The sequence below is a fragment of the Rhineura floridana genome, chromosome 3 (assembly GCF_030035675.1).
Source record: "Rhineura floridana isolate rRhiFlo1 chromosome 3, rRhiFlo1.hap2, whole genome shotgun sequence".
In the NCBI taxonomy this organism is placed as follows: domain Eukaryota; kingdom Metazoa; phylum Chordata; class Lepidosauria; order Squamata; family Rhineuridae; genus Rhineura; species Rhineura floridana.
In genome coordinates this window covers 30,447,431-30,463,512 of record NC_084482.1, presented here as the reverse complement: position 1 = coordinate 30,463,512, position 16,082 = coordinate 30,447,431, and the positions used below count along the sequence as shown (strand labels likewise).

Genomic DNA, 16,082 nt, shown 5'->3' with positions numbered 1-16,082 from the left:
CTGCTTTTCTTAAGGCCTCCAATACTGTTGTCAGGTGTTGGACATGCTCAGGCACCGACTTGCTAAAAATGGCCACGTCATCGATATAGGCCACTGCAAAATCTGACATGCCTCGCAACACAGTATTGATTAGCCTCTGAAATGAACTTGGTGAGTTCCTTAGTCCCATGGGTAAGGTCACAAACTCATATAACCCATCTGGTGTACTGAAGGCAGTTTTGGCTCTGGATTGCTCGTCTAGTTCCATTTGCCAAAATCCTTTACAGAGATCTAGTGTAGAGATAATGGTTGCTGCCCCCAATAACTCTAACATTGCGTCTACCCTAGGCATAGGATACGCATCTGGGACAGTAATTTTATTGATTAGCCGATAATCAATGCAAAACCTTGTCGTTCCATCTTTTTTCGGAACCAGGACAATACTTGAGGCCCAGGGACTGATGGATTCCCTGATCACTCCTAATTCCAGCATATCTTCCACCTCCTTTTTGATCTCATTCAAAACTTTCCCATTCACACGGTACGGAACAGATCTGATTGGGGCATGATCTCCAGTATCAATGGAATGTATAACTATACTGGTTCGGCCAGGTTTGTTGCTAAAGAGATTCCTATAGGTTTTCAAAACTCTCAGAATCTCTTCTTTTACTTCCTCCTTCACCTCCTCTGACCATTCCACTTGATCTACCCCTCCTTTGTCTTTGCTTTCCTGTACCAAATCTGGAAGTTCAGGCCCACTTCCCTCAGGGAATAAGGTAACTTGCAACACCTGTACATCCCTGGTATGGTAAGGCTTCAACATATTTACATGAACCACTTTGCTTTTGTTTAATTGGTCTGTGGTGATTACATACGTCATTGTGTCAAGCCTTTCTCTGATGGTATATGGTCCTTCCCAGTTAGCCTGTAATTTGTCATGTTTCCTGGGTATGAAAGCCATAACCATATCTCCCACATCATACACACGTTCCCTGGCTGTTCTGTCATACCAGTAACGTTGCTTCTCCTGTGCTTGACTCAAATTCTTTTCCACCACCTCCATCATTGATGTTAATTTATTGCGGAATTCCAATACAAAATCTACTACAGATGTTTTGTACTCTCCCAGGGTTCCTTCCCATGAATTTTTTAATAGTTCCAAAGGTCCCCTCACTTTTCTAGTGAACATGAGTTCAAAGGGTGAGAAGCCTGTTGACTCTTGAGGGACTTCTCTATATGCAAATAAGAAGCATCCCAACCGTTCATCCCAGTCTTGTGGGTGATCTTGAACATAGCTTCTGATCATGCCCTTCAAAACGCCATTGAATCTCTCAGTTAACCCATTAGTGGCGGGATGGTAAGTAGTGGTCTTTAGATGTTTTAGACCACAACATTTCCACATACATTGCATCACTTCTCCCATGAATACACTGCCTTGATCCGTCAGCACTTCATGAGGGAAACCCAGCCTCATAAAGATTTTTAATAAAGCCTCTGCCACTACAGGGGCTTCTACAGATCTTAGTGCTTCTGCGTCTGGGTACCTGGTGGCAAAATCCACCACCACCAATAGATATTTCTTGCCATGCCTTGTGGGTTTGGAAAAAGGGCCCACCAAATCTATTTCCACTCTATAAAAGGGTTGTCCAATTATAGGAAGGGGCTTTAAGGGTGCCTTAGTCTTTACTCCACTTTTTCCCACCTTTTGGCATATTCCACAAGATAGACAATGTTGTTTTACATCTTTGGAGATGTTTGGCCAATAATAGTGTGCCGCCAATCTCCTCTTGGTCTTTTTTATTCCCAGATGTCCTGCACATGGGACATCGTGGGCTACCTCTAGCAATCTGGTTCTGTATTTGCTAGGTACTATCAATTGCTTCACTGGTTCACATTCATCCTTCCTCTCAGCGGGCATCCACAGTCTATATAAAATCCCATTCTCACACACAACTTGATTCCTCAGTTTGTCAGTGAAAGGAATCTGTTGGGTCAGAGCTTGTTCCTTTATCTGCTTCAAACTTATATCTTTATGCAGCTCTTCCCTGAATTGATCTGCTTCTTTCTTATCAGCGACCACTTGATACAGTTTGTCTCCTTCAGCAGGCCTGCTAGTGGTTGCTATGGTGACCTGAGGCTGGTTAACAGATTCCACCCTGTTTGTTTCAGCCCCCCTTAATATGGCTTCTTTTTCTCTGCCAATTTGCTGTCTGGTCACTACATATATCTTTCCTTGGGCTCCCATTACATCTCTTCCCAGTATTACTGGTTCTTGTTGCTGGGCATTGTAACAAACGTGGTTTTAACGTGGTTTTCCTTAATGGAAAATCCCCCTATGAGACCCCAAAAATGGTCTCCTGTGGAAGACCCACGACAGAGACAAGTGTGAATCAGTTTTAAAAGCTTTTATTTTCGTTCTTGCAAGGACGGGTGTTCTACCAGAAGGCAGACACACCCAAATGACATTGGTACAAATCTTTTATCCCCTAGCCCAATGCTTCATGCCCTCCCCTGTTTTCCCCATTGGTCAGGTACTTCCAGGGTTCACAGCCTATCAGATCCACCTGTCCCTGTCACATGAAACTCCTCCCCTGTTTACATCTCCCACTCCTCAGTTTTAGGCTACCGTATACCCTTATTTATTATTTCCCATATATGGTATTTTACTCCCCTCCCCTCCTCATTAACTTAAGCATAAAAACTCCCTTTACATCAAACAAAGCAATGAAGGGCTAAAAACATCAGCTGAATTAGTCAAGTGTAAATCCCCTGTCTATTTTAAAGTGGAACTTGACCACAAACTGTCTGTTCTGGCTGCTTTGTTTGAACTTCAGACAGATGTCCTATTCTAAGAAAAAGCCCCTTTTCTCTATCTACGTTAACTCCAGCTTCTATAGAATTATCTACTGCAAACAGTCTATTAACCTATTAACCATTTATTCGTAACAATAAAAATCACACATTTTATTTATCCTTAACATATTCTGAAAAAGCAACACATTATATGCATTTCTCTCAGCATTAATGCCTACTTTATATCGGCCCTCTCGGCCTCTCCAAGTCATTTCCACCAGGGCCACAGGCAAACTTTCTGGTTGACCCCTCACTCCTTGGATAGTCACAGTTTCCTGAGGTAATATTACCTCAGATTTTATTAAATCTGGCCTCAGTAATGTCTGAGCGGCACCAGTATCAAGCAATGCCCAATAATTTGCCCCTTGTACACTCACTTCCTCTCTCAGACTTGAATCAAGGTCTGTTACTTCTGTCCAGTTTATCTGGCAGAACTGAACCTTTTTCGCTGTTTCTAAAGCCTTGGGCTCTGTTTTCACTGCCCTTCTCTGAGCAGGATTACTAATGGGGTTGGCAACCTCACATTGAAAACGTAGGTGCCCCGGTCTACCACATTTGTAGCATAATTTCTCCTCACTTTTAGGGTACACAGATCCACTCTGGGGTGTCCTGTGCCCTTCAGATTTTACTGGAGGACTCACTCGCTGTGGTACCACATCCCTTCTGCCAGCGTTATATGGTCTGGGTTTAAAATCTCTTGATGTTTTCCCCACCCAGCCAGTTCTGTTGGAGGCGAAGTGATCCGCCATCTCTGCGGCCTCCTGCACCGATGTAGAGGAACGGTCTTTGACCAGGAGCCTTATTTCTGGTGGTAACTGATGGTATAATTGATCCAATATCATGAGGTTTTTCACCTCCACAGACTGAGCTTTTGCACTTGTCAGCCATTTCCCAAATATGTCCATCAGTTTTGCCCCCAGCTCCACGAAAGACCTCCCTGTCTGTATCTGGCAGTTTCTGAAAAGCTTTCTAAAATGATCAGGCCCCAGTCTGAATCTTTTAAACACTGCTTCTTTGAATTCAGGATAGGTGACGGGCCTGTCTGAGGGGAAATATTGGTATACCTCAGCCAATTCCCCTTTAATCAGGTTTGATAAATACTGCATGTATTTATCTTCAGGTAGCCCCCACAACTGAGCTGCTTTTTCAAAGGTGCTGAGGTAAATTTGAGGATCTTGACCAGGCTCATAGACAGCGAAGTCCTTCAGAGTAATTTTTGTTTTTGCTCCATCTCTGTCTTTCCTTGTCTCATCAGAATGAAACTTCTCTCTTTCAAATTTTAACTTTTCTGCCTGTAATTCCGCATCCACTCTCATTCTCTCAGTTTCCATCCGCAATCTCTCAGTTTCCAACTCTCGCTGTTTATCTTTCCCATCAGCTTCCATCCTCAATCTCTCAGCTTCCAACTCCCTCTGCTTGTCTTTTTCCTCAGCCTCCCATCTTAACTTCTCTCTCAAGTACTCTATATAAGCGGGATTGCTTAAATATCCTTCTGGGGTCTCTTCCCTGACAGGTTGTTTTTGCTGGGCAGTTGCAAATCCTATAAGTGCTACCCTCAATTCATCTACCCCTTTACCCTCGTGAGGTAAATTGAATGTTATGCACTTCTCCACTAGCTCCTCTCTTTTCATTTTTATGTATTCAGCCATGGTGTTTGAGTTAACTCACTCTTTGCCACACACTCTTTGCCAGTCACTCTCACAAGTAATCTTGTTTTGTTATTTCTGTTTGCCACACCACTATTAGGGATTCTCTAGTATTCGTATCTGGATTCTCTGTTGTTCGTATCCCATCGCTACTGCCACCACCTGTGAGGCGTCCTTCCCTGGCTCTCCCTGTCAGGTTCCTACCTGCGCGTGGCTACTGCCTGTCACTAGGCACCACCAGGGACTCCACCAGTCCGGACTGTCCTTTTTTATTGTTTCTCTCCCCGCTCTAGCACAGATCTCAACAGATCCCCCTGCTAGGCAACCACCAGTCACGTCCTAATACTAGTATTCCCAGAGACTCTGAATACTGGTATTGTTATTCTCTTCACCGCTGCCACCATTTGTTACAGTTTCCCTTCAGCCTTGGTCATTACCTTACCCTCCCTTCTGGTCTGTGAAACCCCAGCCAAGGATCAGGCCTTTGGTAAACCAAATTAAGTATTTATTAAAGATAACAAAGCTAACAAGATTAACAAGATTTCTTCTTAAGGCACATAAGCATATGGTTTTACTCAATACTAATCCGAACTCCACCCCCCTCCTTCTCCACTCTCTCCTGGCAAACAACTCTCTCAAACCCCACCAAGCAACCCACTCTTTCTCTTCTTCCCCCAGATTCCTCTCACTCTTCCTTTTATACGTTCAGCCATTTTAAACACTCAGCCAATCATCTAGCATTCTACTGCCCATTCACTCCCCCTCCTCTTTCACTCCACTTACCATGTATCTTCTAAACAACCAACACTTACCATATAGGAACATTAATATAGGAACATCACAGCGATATAGGGAGTTGAAGGAGGGCTGTTTCATTTCCATTAGAACCTCCCTTTTTTAAACTTTGGATTAGATTATCTAATCTATTAATAATTTCATCCTGTTCCAATTTAGGTAAACGACCATATGATTCTATAAGGAGGAGTTCTTCCAGGATGTGACCCTCCTGCCTTAAAAACCCACATTCTGGAGTGACGCTTGCTTCCCGGCTTTGGTATTGTATTTGCAAGGTAGGGGCGATTAGATGATCATGGCTTCTCTGGCTAAAAGTATGTATCTGAGACCGTGGGGCCTCTATTTTCTTCTGCGAAGGAAGATGGATGTAAAGCGGAATAGGTGCTGCATGATTAAGGAAATAACGTTGTATCAAGATTCCTTGAATTAAGAGATCGTCCCTGGTCTTATAAATCCGGTCGGCAATGTGAGTCCAACGTAGAGTAAATATCATTTGTCTGTCAGAGTCATATGAGAATAAATGGGTCACATGCTTAATGCAGTTGTTAAGCTGAGCATCCGGGAGATATTGCTGGAGGTAAGAAACGAAACACTGTTTTATCGAAGAAGTTGACCAAAATTCCATTGTCTTTAATGAAATTGTAACCACTAGCTTATCTCTCAACAATTGTAATTTCCAATGCGGTCCATTACGAGGACTGGCAGGGAAAGGAGATGCGTAGTGAGACTTGTAAGAGTCTTGAGAGTGAGATCCTTTTCCGTCCAGCTCTGGGACAGGCCCAATTAGTGACTTGTCACATCCTAGGATGGAGCTTGATTGGGACGAATTCATTTGGCTTGCTCTTACAGATTTTTTTTGGAGGCAGGTACTGATGTTTGATGGACTTTAGTTGGAGCATCCAATAATTTAAATAAAGGTTTATAGTTCATTTTCCTTATTGGAGCCAACTTTGGATTTTTGACGTTCTTCGTTTTTTTCTGTTTACTTGCTCTCCGGGTGACTGGGCGTGTTGTCTTAGTGTCCGTCTCATTCGATTTAGGTGCCTGATTCGAATAATCTTGAAAATTACTAACTGTATCGGGAATGACAGAATTTAATTTCTCTGTAAGAAGTGGTCCCATTGATTTAATTAAGGTAGTTAATAAACTGTTTGTTTCAACAATGTACGCCTTTATTAGGCCAAGTTCTTCTGTTACTGCCATGCCCCAACCCAAGGACGCCAAATTAAGACCAGGAACATTCAAATAGTTTGAAGATTTGTTTGAAGACTGATTTTCTAAAAGGGAGACCCCAGATTCCTGAGGCTCAGCTATTGAATCAATCGTGATTACTTCTGAGGGAAACTCCTCATCTCTCAAAGTTAAGGAACAATTAAAGCCTGCATCCTGTAATTCTTCTGCTAGGCTTCTAACATATAAATCTTCCTTTGATAGGTTAATTTTTAATTGGCGATCTAATGACCAATCATAAGGATTTAGTGGTTGAAAGTTGGCCTTAGTTTCTCTTGCAGATACAGACGAAAGTTGGAGTGTATCCGACTTTGAGGGGAAGAATTGTGTTCTCTTGGCTTGAGAAGTAGGAGGTAAAGTTTCTTCTCCTCCTGGAGTTATGTCCAATTCATGGCATTTTTTCCTTGTGAATATCATTGAGTAAGCTTTGATACAGAACTTAAAATGGACACTAGCACCAGTTATAAGGCTTTGGAATTTGTAGCCACGAAACTAGGTGGTCAAAAGTTAGCTCCTTATACGGTCTATCGTGAATAAACTGCATTTAAATCACTCGGTTCACTTCATTCCTTCTTTCTGAATTTATACCTTCAATCTAATAAATTGTAGCTATTTCACTTTAAAATCTTCTATACCCTGCTCCATTAGCATTAACTCATCTCCTATGAGGCAGCTTTTTATCTTAATTTGGGTATCCAGTAGCTTTGCAGTTATAATAGTGGCTCCTTTGGAATGTAACCAGTTCTTTGAAGTTCAAAGATTATTTTGTTTTGGATTTTTGCCGTTAATCAGTAGGAATGATAAATGTTTCAAAAAACAAACAATAGGAGCAAGAGAGAAGGGCGTCTTACCGGAACCATCTGCATCCGGAAGTTCTCGTTGTTTTGTCTCACTGCCCCAGTACGAAAAAAACACCCTATATATTTCAGGTTGAAGTGGATTACTCAAACCTCCTTCCAAATTTTGGCAGCAGATGGTTGGAGATCTTTCCACCTCTTTTCCATTGCGTGCTTCATAATGTTAGCCTTCCAATCTTTGGGCCCCAAAGACTCGGCTGGATGCTAACTAAATGTGACAGGGACATATGACTGCTGTAGGCTGGGGGAGGTGGCCTTTGTTCCCCCCTTTTCATTGTTTGGATTGTTTTGACCCTTTGCAGCAAGTCAGCAAGCCCTGGCCAAAGAAAAGAGGGATGAAGAGAGAGCATAAGCCAGCAAGAGGTCAACGTATGGCCTTGCTTTTGCTGAGCCAGGCGCTGACTTTACAGAAATGAGGAGAGGGTCTTTACTGAGTTGTCAACACGTGGCATGCAGTGGATTTGAGGTAACCATACCCTTTCAAAATCCCAGTATGGTCTTCCTTCAGTACTAAATCACACGTTTCTGGTTATATGAATGGGAAGCAGAATAGTGACTTCTGATAGCTGTGGCACACTTTTTACTGAATTAAATTCAGAGGCATGCTTCATTTTTTATACCTGAAAAGGTTGGATTTTAGAGTGCCTTAACTAGAATGATCCACCCTTAAAGCAGTTTATCCCCTCTGTGTTTCTCCCCATGTAATTGAAAAGAGGCACACCCAGAACAAGTGACTCCCGCAACGATGGCAACAAGCAGCCTCCTGTGAGGTAAGGCGCTTCTAGTCTCTGCATCAGGAGTAGGGTTGCCAGGTTCAATCCCTGAGACTGATCCTGTATCTTTAGGAGACGAGAAAGTCAGCCAAGTGCAGGTGTTCTTGCAACCCTGTAATGGGAAAAACCACAAGGTGGAATTCTCCCTTCCCCCTGCACAACTTTTAAAGATACAAAATACCTCTTGGTTGCCAGGCCCAGCTCCAGACACTCTTGGATGAGACTGATTATCTGGATCCATTTCAGTCGGGTTTCAGGCCTGGTTTTGGCACGGAAACAGCCTTGGTCGTCCTGTATGATGACCTTTGTCGGGAGAGAGACAAGGGGAGTGTGACTCTGTTGATTCTCCTTGATCCCTCAGCGGCTTTCAATACCATCGACCATCGTATCCTTCTGTGGAGACTAGCTGAGTTGGAAGTGGGAGGGACTGCATTGTGGTGGTTCTGCTCCTACTTGGCAGGTTGCCTCCAGAAGGTGGTGCTTGGGGAACATTACTCGGCACCCTGGACTCTCCAGTATGGGGTTCCGCAGGGGTCACTTCTGTCCCCCATGCTGTTCGACATCTACATGAAACCGTTGGGTGCGGTCATCTGGAGCTTTGGAGTGTGTTGCCATCAGTATGCTGATGACACGCAGCTCTATTTCTCCTTTTCATCTTCTTCAGGTGAGGCTGTCAATGTGCTGAACCAGTGCCTGGCTGCGACAATGGATGAGGGCTAATAAACTGAGGCTCAATCCAGACAAGACTGAGATGCTGTTAGTGGGTGGTTGTTCTGACCAGATGGTGGATGTCCAACCTGTTCTGGATGGGGTTGCACTCCCCCTGGAGCAGGTTCGTAGCTTGGGGGTTCTCCTAGAACAATCTCTGTCACTTGAGGCTCGGGTAGCCTCGGTGGCATGGAGTGTCTTCTACCAACTTCGGTTGGTGGCCCAACGATGTCCCTATCTGGACAGGGATAACCTGGCTTCAGTTGTCCATGCTCTGGTAACCTCCAAGTTAGGTTATTGCGATGTGCTCTACGTGAGGCTGCCTTTGAAGACGGTTCGGAAACTGCAGCTTGTGCAAAATGCAGTGGCCAGATTGGTAACAGGGACCAGACGGTCCGAACATATAAAACCAATTCTGGCCTGCTTGCACTGGCTGCCTGTATGTTTCCGAGCTCGATTCAAGGTGCTGGTTTTGACCTATAAAGCCTTATATGGCTTGGGACCACAATACCTGATGGAACGCCTCTCCCAATACGAACCCACCCGTACACTGCGTTCAAGATCAAGGGCCCTCCTCCGGGTGCCTACTCTGAGCAAAGCTGGGAGGGTGGCAACAAGGGAGAGGGCCTTCTCAGTGGTGGCCCCCAAATTATGGAATGATCTCTGTGATGAGGTGCACCTGGCACCAACACTGTTATCTTTTTGGCGCCAGGTCAAGACTTTCCTCTTCTCCCAGGCATTTTAGCATGTGTTTTTAAATTGTTTTTATATTGTTTTGAATTTTAAAATTGTGTTTTAAATTGTTTTTAAAATATGTATTTAAATTGTATATTTGTTTTAATGTTTTTGATTGCTGTAAACCACCCAGAGAGCTTCGGCTATGGGGTGGTATACAAGTGCAATAAATAAATAAATGTGGGGGTAGGGAGGGCTTTAACCAACTGTTCTGTGGCCTTGCTAAGTATAGCGTCCACACCTCCTGTTTGCATTGGGGGGAGCATTGGGGGGCATTTACACAAATAGAAGTTTTTCTTCCAATGCAAAAAGCTTCAGATTGGGACTGCATGCACCTGTTTACTTTTTTAAAAGCCACGTGCACATTGCTAATTGCATGAATGGTGCCTTATCTAGTATGGCCCACACACTTACTTCGTTACATACTTTCAAAGGGTTGTGTGTGTGTTTTGTTTTTGATTTATTCACTTATGGGTAATAATTGGTTAACTTTGGGAGACTAAAATGGTCTAGAGTTAATACTTTAGTGTAAAACACAGGAATGCTTAAAGTGCTTTAAATGGTTGATGGCATACATCAGAAAACAGATCTCAATCCAGGAGATCTCATATTTCCTGGATAATTGTTTTGCTGTCCGCATGTACTATACTGTTTGTATATTTTCAGTATTGTGCCTAGCTGCTTTTATTGTTCAATTTCCTACTTGTACTCTGTTGTTTGGACTATTACAGCATTTGTTAATATACTGGGCTCTTACTGGGAGGAAGGGCGAGATATAAAATCTAATAAATAATAATAATTTGGTGGCTTTGGTTTTTTAAAATTTAACTAATATTATTCTTCATTTAGTTCTTGTGACTCTTGACTCCTTTTGGGGGAGGGTGTCTAGATGGTGTACACACCATACATGTGGTGTAAGTGTTACGATGTTGGACTATGACCTGGGAGACCAGAGTCTGAAACCCAGCTCAGCCATGAAGCTTACTGGGTGACCTTGGGCCAGTCACTGTCTCTCAACCTAGCCTACCTCACAGGGTTGTTGTGAGGATAAAATGGGGAGAGGAGAACCATCTACACCACCTTGACCTCCTTGAAGGAAAGGTGGGATAGAAATGTAGGAAATAAAAAATATTTTTAAAGCACATGGTTTTCCAAAGAATCCTAGGAACCATAGTTTACCCCTCACAGAGTTGCAATTTCCAGAACCCTTAACAAATGACAGTCATGTGTGGTGTGTACACAACTATATATGTCTAAAAACTATCCTAGGATGCCTTAGACTCGAGGCTGAGGCAGCAAAGCGATGGAGGTGGCCAGTGGGATATTATTTATTTATCTATTTCCATTTATGAATCACATACTATAAACTATCTCAAAGTGATTTAACAGTGAAAACATCAATGATAAGAACAAAGCATTTTCATATCTAACTATATAATGTTTTTAAGCCTTCACACCATGTGCATTACAGCATTACATGGGGGTGGGGTAAAGCACAATGGTGGGACACAGCAGGCGTGAGGCAAGTGAGATGAGGACTTGAGTGAAGCAGTGATGACTGGTGGGTGGGGGTGGGGCAAGTAAGAAAGCAACGTGGGTGAGCAAGGAGGCATAGGCGAGCCATGGAGGAACAGTCAGGACAGTCCTCCATAAATCTCTGCAGTTGGTGTGATTGTACCACTTTTGAATGCTCCCCTGTGAAAGAAAACTCCTTGGAAAAAGAAAACTGGCACAGCAGGGAGAAAGCCGCTTTCCAATCCTATATTTAGGCTGTGCTTGTTTTCTGTTTGTGATGAGTTTTGGGGCACTCTAAACTCTACTTCCACCAGCAACTGGTAGTGGTACAGTCCATGGTACCAATTCAGGATTCTCCCTGGCTCTTTCAAAAGCGTTTGGTTAGCTAACTCTGTCACTGCCATGGATTACGCTGCTGGTTATTGTGTCAGTGACTGCAACCCTTGCTGACAAGGTGGCCAGCTGTTTTATTGCTGCTGGTGTTGTATTTTGTACTTTGCATTGTTTTTCTTCTGTTTTGACATTTTTGTTTGTGGCTTTGTGTTTGTCTTGGATAAAGAAAATGGGTTACACACAACAACAGTAATATTTGTAGACCACTCACAATTATTGTAGTCTTGAAATGGATACTAGAGGATGTTCCAGACAGCGCAAAAGTATTGTACAGGCATATAGACTCGAGTCTGCTGCATTAGCCCCATAATCTCTTTCCTCCCCTCACATTGCAAAGGAACTGGGGATCAGTACAGGGTGGACATGGGCATTATGTGTACCTCTCCTGATTCTGCAAAATATGGCTCAGAGACTTGCCCACCCATACATACACTCACATGCACACGGTTAACTTCTTCCTGTGCTTATTCAGTTAGCACTCTTGTGCTCACTCTCCACGTTGGAAACTCAACCACACATTTAACGGCATGATCCCTCTTTGGAGAAGAAAAAAACAAACACCTATTGCCCCTTTCATGTGTAAATTCATTGAAATGTGTGCTCTCATCTTTGATCATACAGAAATGAATTCCAGCCTGGGGCAATGGTAACTGTGACAACCCACTTCAGATGAGCTCCTGAGTTATGTTCAAAGGAACCTGTTACCTTGACATCCTCAGTGTCAACATGTGCCAGAGATTCCCTCTACACACACACACACATTTTAAAGCAATTTAAAAAGATTCTGTGTGCATGTGTCCGAAGATTTTCCGCTTTCCCCTCCAGAGTCCAGTTGATAGTAGGGTGTTGGTTGATTGAACCTCGTAGAGCATTTGTTAAGGGCATTCTAACAAACTGAAATGACAAAGTATAATAAGTTGATGACACTGATTATGGATAATGGACTGTTGGGACATCTCATGAACTTCAGAACCAAATTCTACTTCTGATCATTTGGCTGTTCCTTGATATCCCTCCTTCATCTTCGTCTGGGCTATGTCTGCTTCACCTTCAATAGGATCCTAGCTACCGGCAAGGGAGGGGGGAATGTGGAAGAAAGGGTTTGGTAAACCACTAGATGACAGCAACAAAGCACCTTCCCTCACTCAGATCAGACTTTGCAGCCAGACAACATGGGCATCAGGGAGGTAAGGACATACTTCTGTGAATATTGGAGGCAGCCAAATTGGGTGAATTTTGATAGTGTTTACTCACACCTCCTCTCCACCTCTTTTTATGTAACCATCCATCCATCCGTTTGTACATCTGTCAGTGCCCACATACCTGACCAGGTTTTTTTGCATACTCCCTGTTGTTTGTTCATTCCTATCAGTAGTTTTTGTCCTCTCATTTTTATCCACTGATGCCTAAATGTACTTCCATTACATTGTGCTTCCGTTCAACTGGCCAGTTATAAAATGCTCACCATATCCAAAATGGCAGTCTTGGTTTTACTTATTTCAGAGTAGATCCACACTTGCTGTTGCAGAGAAGAAAAGTTATTTCTTTTAGATAGTTTGGTAGACAGTGCTGGGAAGGAGTCAGTGGTCGTGGTGCACGTTGGCACCAACGACATGGGGAAATGCAGCCGTGAGATCCTGGAAGCAAAATTTAGGTTGCTAGGTAGGATGCTGAAAGCCAGGACCTCCAAGGTGGCTTTCTCTGAAATGCTACCAGTTCCACGCGCAGGACCAGCCAGACAGGCCCAGCTTCGCAGTCTCAATGCGTGGATGAGACGATGGTGTCGGGTGGAAGGGTTCGGATTTGTTAGGCACTGGGGAACATTTTGGGACAAGCCGGGCCTGTACAAAAGGGACGGGCTCCACTTGAACCAGAATGGAACCAGACTGCTGGCACTTAAAATTAAAAAGGTAGCAGAGCAGCTTTTAAACTGACTGAGGGGGGAAACCCGACAGGAGCTGAGAAAGGTCCGGTTCGGAATAAACCTCCCCCCTGGGATAAAAACCAAAGAAATGATGAAATTTTAAAAGGGGTAGGCCTAGAAGTAGGCATTGTGAGAGCAGGGGCACAGGATATAAATTCAGAAGAGCAAAATTACCACAGGCCTAACCACAAGTGCCAAAGACACTTGAAGAGAGACACTGCTTACAAGTGCCTGTACGCTAATGCTAGGAGCCTCCGAACCAAGATGGGAGAACTGGAGTGCTTGGTCTTAGAGAAGAGCATTGATATAGTGAGCATAACCGAGACCTGGTGGAATGGAGAAAACCAGTGGGATACAGTTATCCCTGGATATAAACTATATCGGAAGGACAGGGAAGGACGTATTGGTGGCGGAGTCGCTCTATACGTGAAAGAAGGCATTGAATCCAGCAAGCTCGAAACCCCAAAAGAGGCAGACTCCTCCACAGAATCGTTGTGGGTGGTGATACCGTGCCCCAGGAGGGACTTAATACTGGGAACGATCTATCGTCCCCCTGATCAAAATGCTCAGGGAGACCTTGAGATGAGATATGAAATTGAGGAAGCATCCAAACTAGGAAATGTGGTAGTAATGGGTGACTTCAACTACCCGGACATAGACTGGCTCCATATGTGTTCCAGTCATGACAAAGAAGCAAAGTTTCTAGATATTCTAAATGACTATTCCCTAGATCAGTTGGTCATGGAACCGACCAGAGGGACGGCAACCCTGGACTTAATCCTCAGTGGGGACCGGGACCTGGTGCGAGATGTAAGTGTTGTTGAACCGATTGGGAGCAGTGACCACAGTGCTATTAAATTAAACATACATGTAACTGGCCAATTGCCAAGAAAATCCAACACGGTCACATTTGACTTCAAAAGAGGAAACTTCACAAAAATGAGGGGATTGGTAAAAAGAAAGCTGAAAAACAAAGTCCAGAGGGTCACATCACTCGAAAATGCTTGGAAGTTGTTTAAAAACACTATATTAGAAGCTCAACTGGAGTGCATACCGCAGATCAGAAAAGGTACCGCCAGGGCCAAGAAGATGCCAGCATGGTTAACGAGCAAAGTCAAGGAAGCTCTTAGAGGCAAAAAGTCTTCCTTCAGAAAATGGAAGTCTTGTCCAAATGAAGAAAATAAAAAAGAACACAAACTCTGGCAAAAGAAATGCAAGAAGACAATAAGGGATGCTAAAAAAGAATTTGAGGAGCACATTGCTAAGAACATAAAAACCAACAACAAAAAATTCTATAAATACATTCAAAGCAGGAGACCATCTAGGGAGACAATTGGACCCTTGGATGATAAGGGAGTCAAAGGTGTACTAAAGAACGATAAGGAGATTGCAGAGAAGCTAAATGAATTCTTTGCATCTGTCTTTACAGTGGAAGATATAGGGCAGATCCCTGAACCTGAACTAACATTTGCAGGAAGGGATTCTGAGGAACTAAGACAAATAGTGGTAACGAGAGAGGAAGTTCTAAGCTTAATGGACAATATAAAAACTGACAAATCACCGGGCCCGGATGGCATCCACCCGAGAGTTCTTAAAGAACTCAAATGTGAAATTGCTGATCTGCTAACTAAAATATGTAACTTGTCCCTCAGGTCCTCCTCCGTGCCTGAGGACTGGAAAGTGGCAAATGTAACGCCAATCTTCAAAAAGGGATCCAGAGGGGATCCCGGAAATTACAGGCCAGTTAGCTTAACTTCTGTCCCTGGAAAACTGGTAGAAAGTATTATTAAAGCTAGATTAACTAAGCACATAGAAGAACAAGCCTTGCTGAAGCAGAGCCAGCATGGCTTCTGCAAGGGAAAGTCCTGTCTCAGTAACCTATTAGAATTCTTTGAGAGTGTCAACAAGCATATAGATAGAGGTGATCCAGTGGACATAGTGTACTTAGACTTTCAAAAAGCGTTTGACAAGGTACCTCACCAAAGGCTTCTGAGGAAGCTTAGAGGAGAGGTCCTCTTGTGGATAAGGAATTGGTTAAGAAGCAGAAAGCAGAGAGTAGGAATAAACGGACAGTTCTCCCAATGGAGGGCTGTAGAAAGTGGAGTCCCTCAAGGATCGGTATTGGGACCTGTACTTTTCAACTTGTTCATTAATGACCTAGAATTAGGAGTGAGCAGTGAAGTGGCCAAGTTTGCTGACGACACTAAATTGTTCAGGGTTGTTAAAACAAAAAGGGATTGCGAAGAGCTCCAAAAAGATCTCTCCAAACTGAGTGAATGGGCGGAAAAATGGCAAATGCAATTCAATATAAACAAGTGTAAAATTATGCATATTGGAGCAAAAAATCTGAATTTCACATATACGCTCATGGGGTCTGAACTGGCGGTGACCGACCAGGAGAGAGACCTCGGGGTTGTGGTGGACAGCACAATGAAAATGTCGACCCAGTGTGCGGCAGCTGTGAAAAAGGCAAATTCCATGCTAGCAATAATTAGGAAAGGTATTGAAAATAAAACAGCCGATATCATAATGCCGTTGTATAAATCTATGGTGCGGCCGCATTTGGAATACTGTGTACAGTTCTGGTCGCCTCATCTCAGAAAGGATATTATAGAGTTGGAAAAGGTTCAGAAGAGGGCAACCAGAATGATCAAGGGGATGGAGCGACTCCCTT

At 43.5% G+C, this 16,082-nt stretch overlaps 1 protein-coding gene across 4 annotated transcripts in view; it reads left to right on the top strand.

Moving 5' to 3' along the window:
• LOC133379598 (aquaporin-4-like) overlaps nucleotides 1-16,082 on the top strand; it is a 36,614-nt gene that overhangs the window by 9,845 nt on the left and 10,687 nt on the right. The window contains exon 1 of one of the 4 annotated variants that reach the window (XM_061615200.1): nucleotides 14,144-14,218. The exons of the other annotated variants lie outside the window; for them this stretch is intronic. Within the exon in view, the coding sequence (XP_061471184.1) occupies nucleotides 14,150-14,218 (69 nt within the window). The 5' untranslated portion in view covers nucleotides 14,144-14,149. Of the gene's footprint in view, nucleotides 1-14,143; nucleotides 14,219-16,082 lie in introns of those variants that run through there. 4 annotated transcript variants of the gene reach the window in all.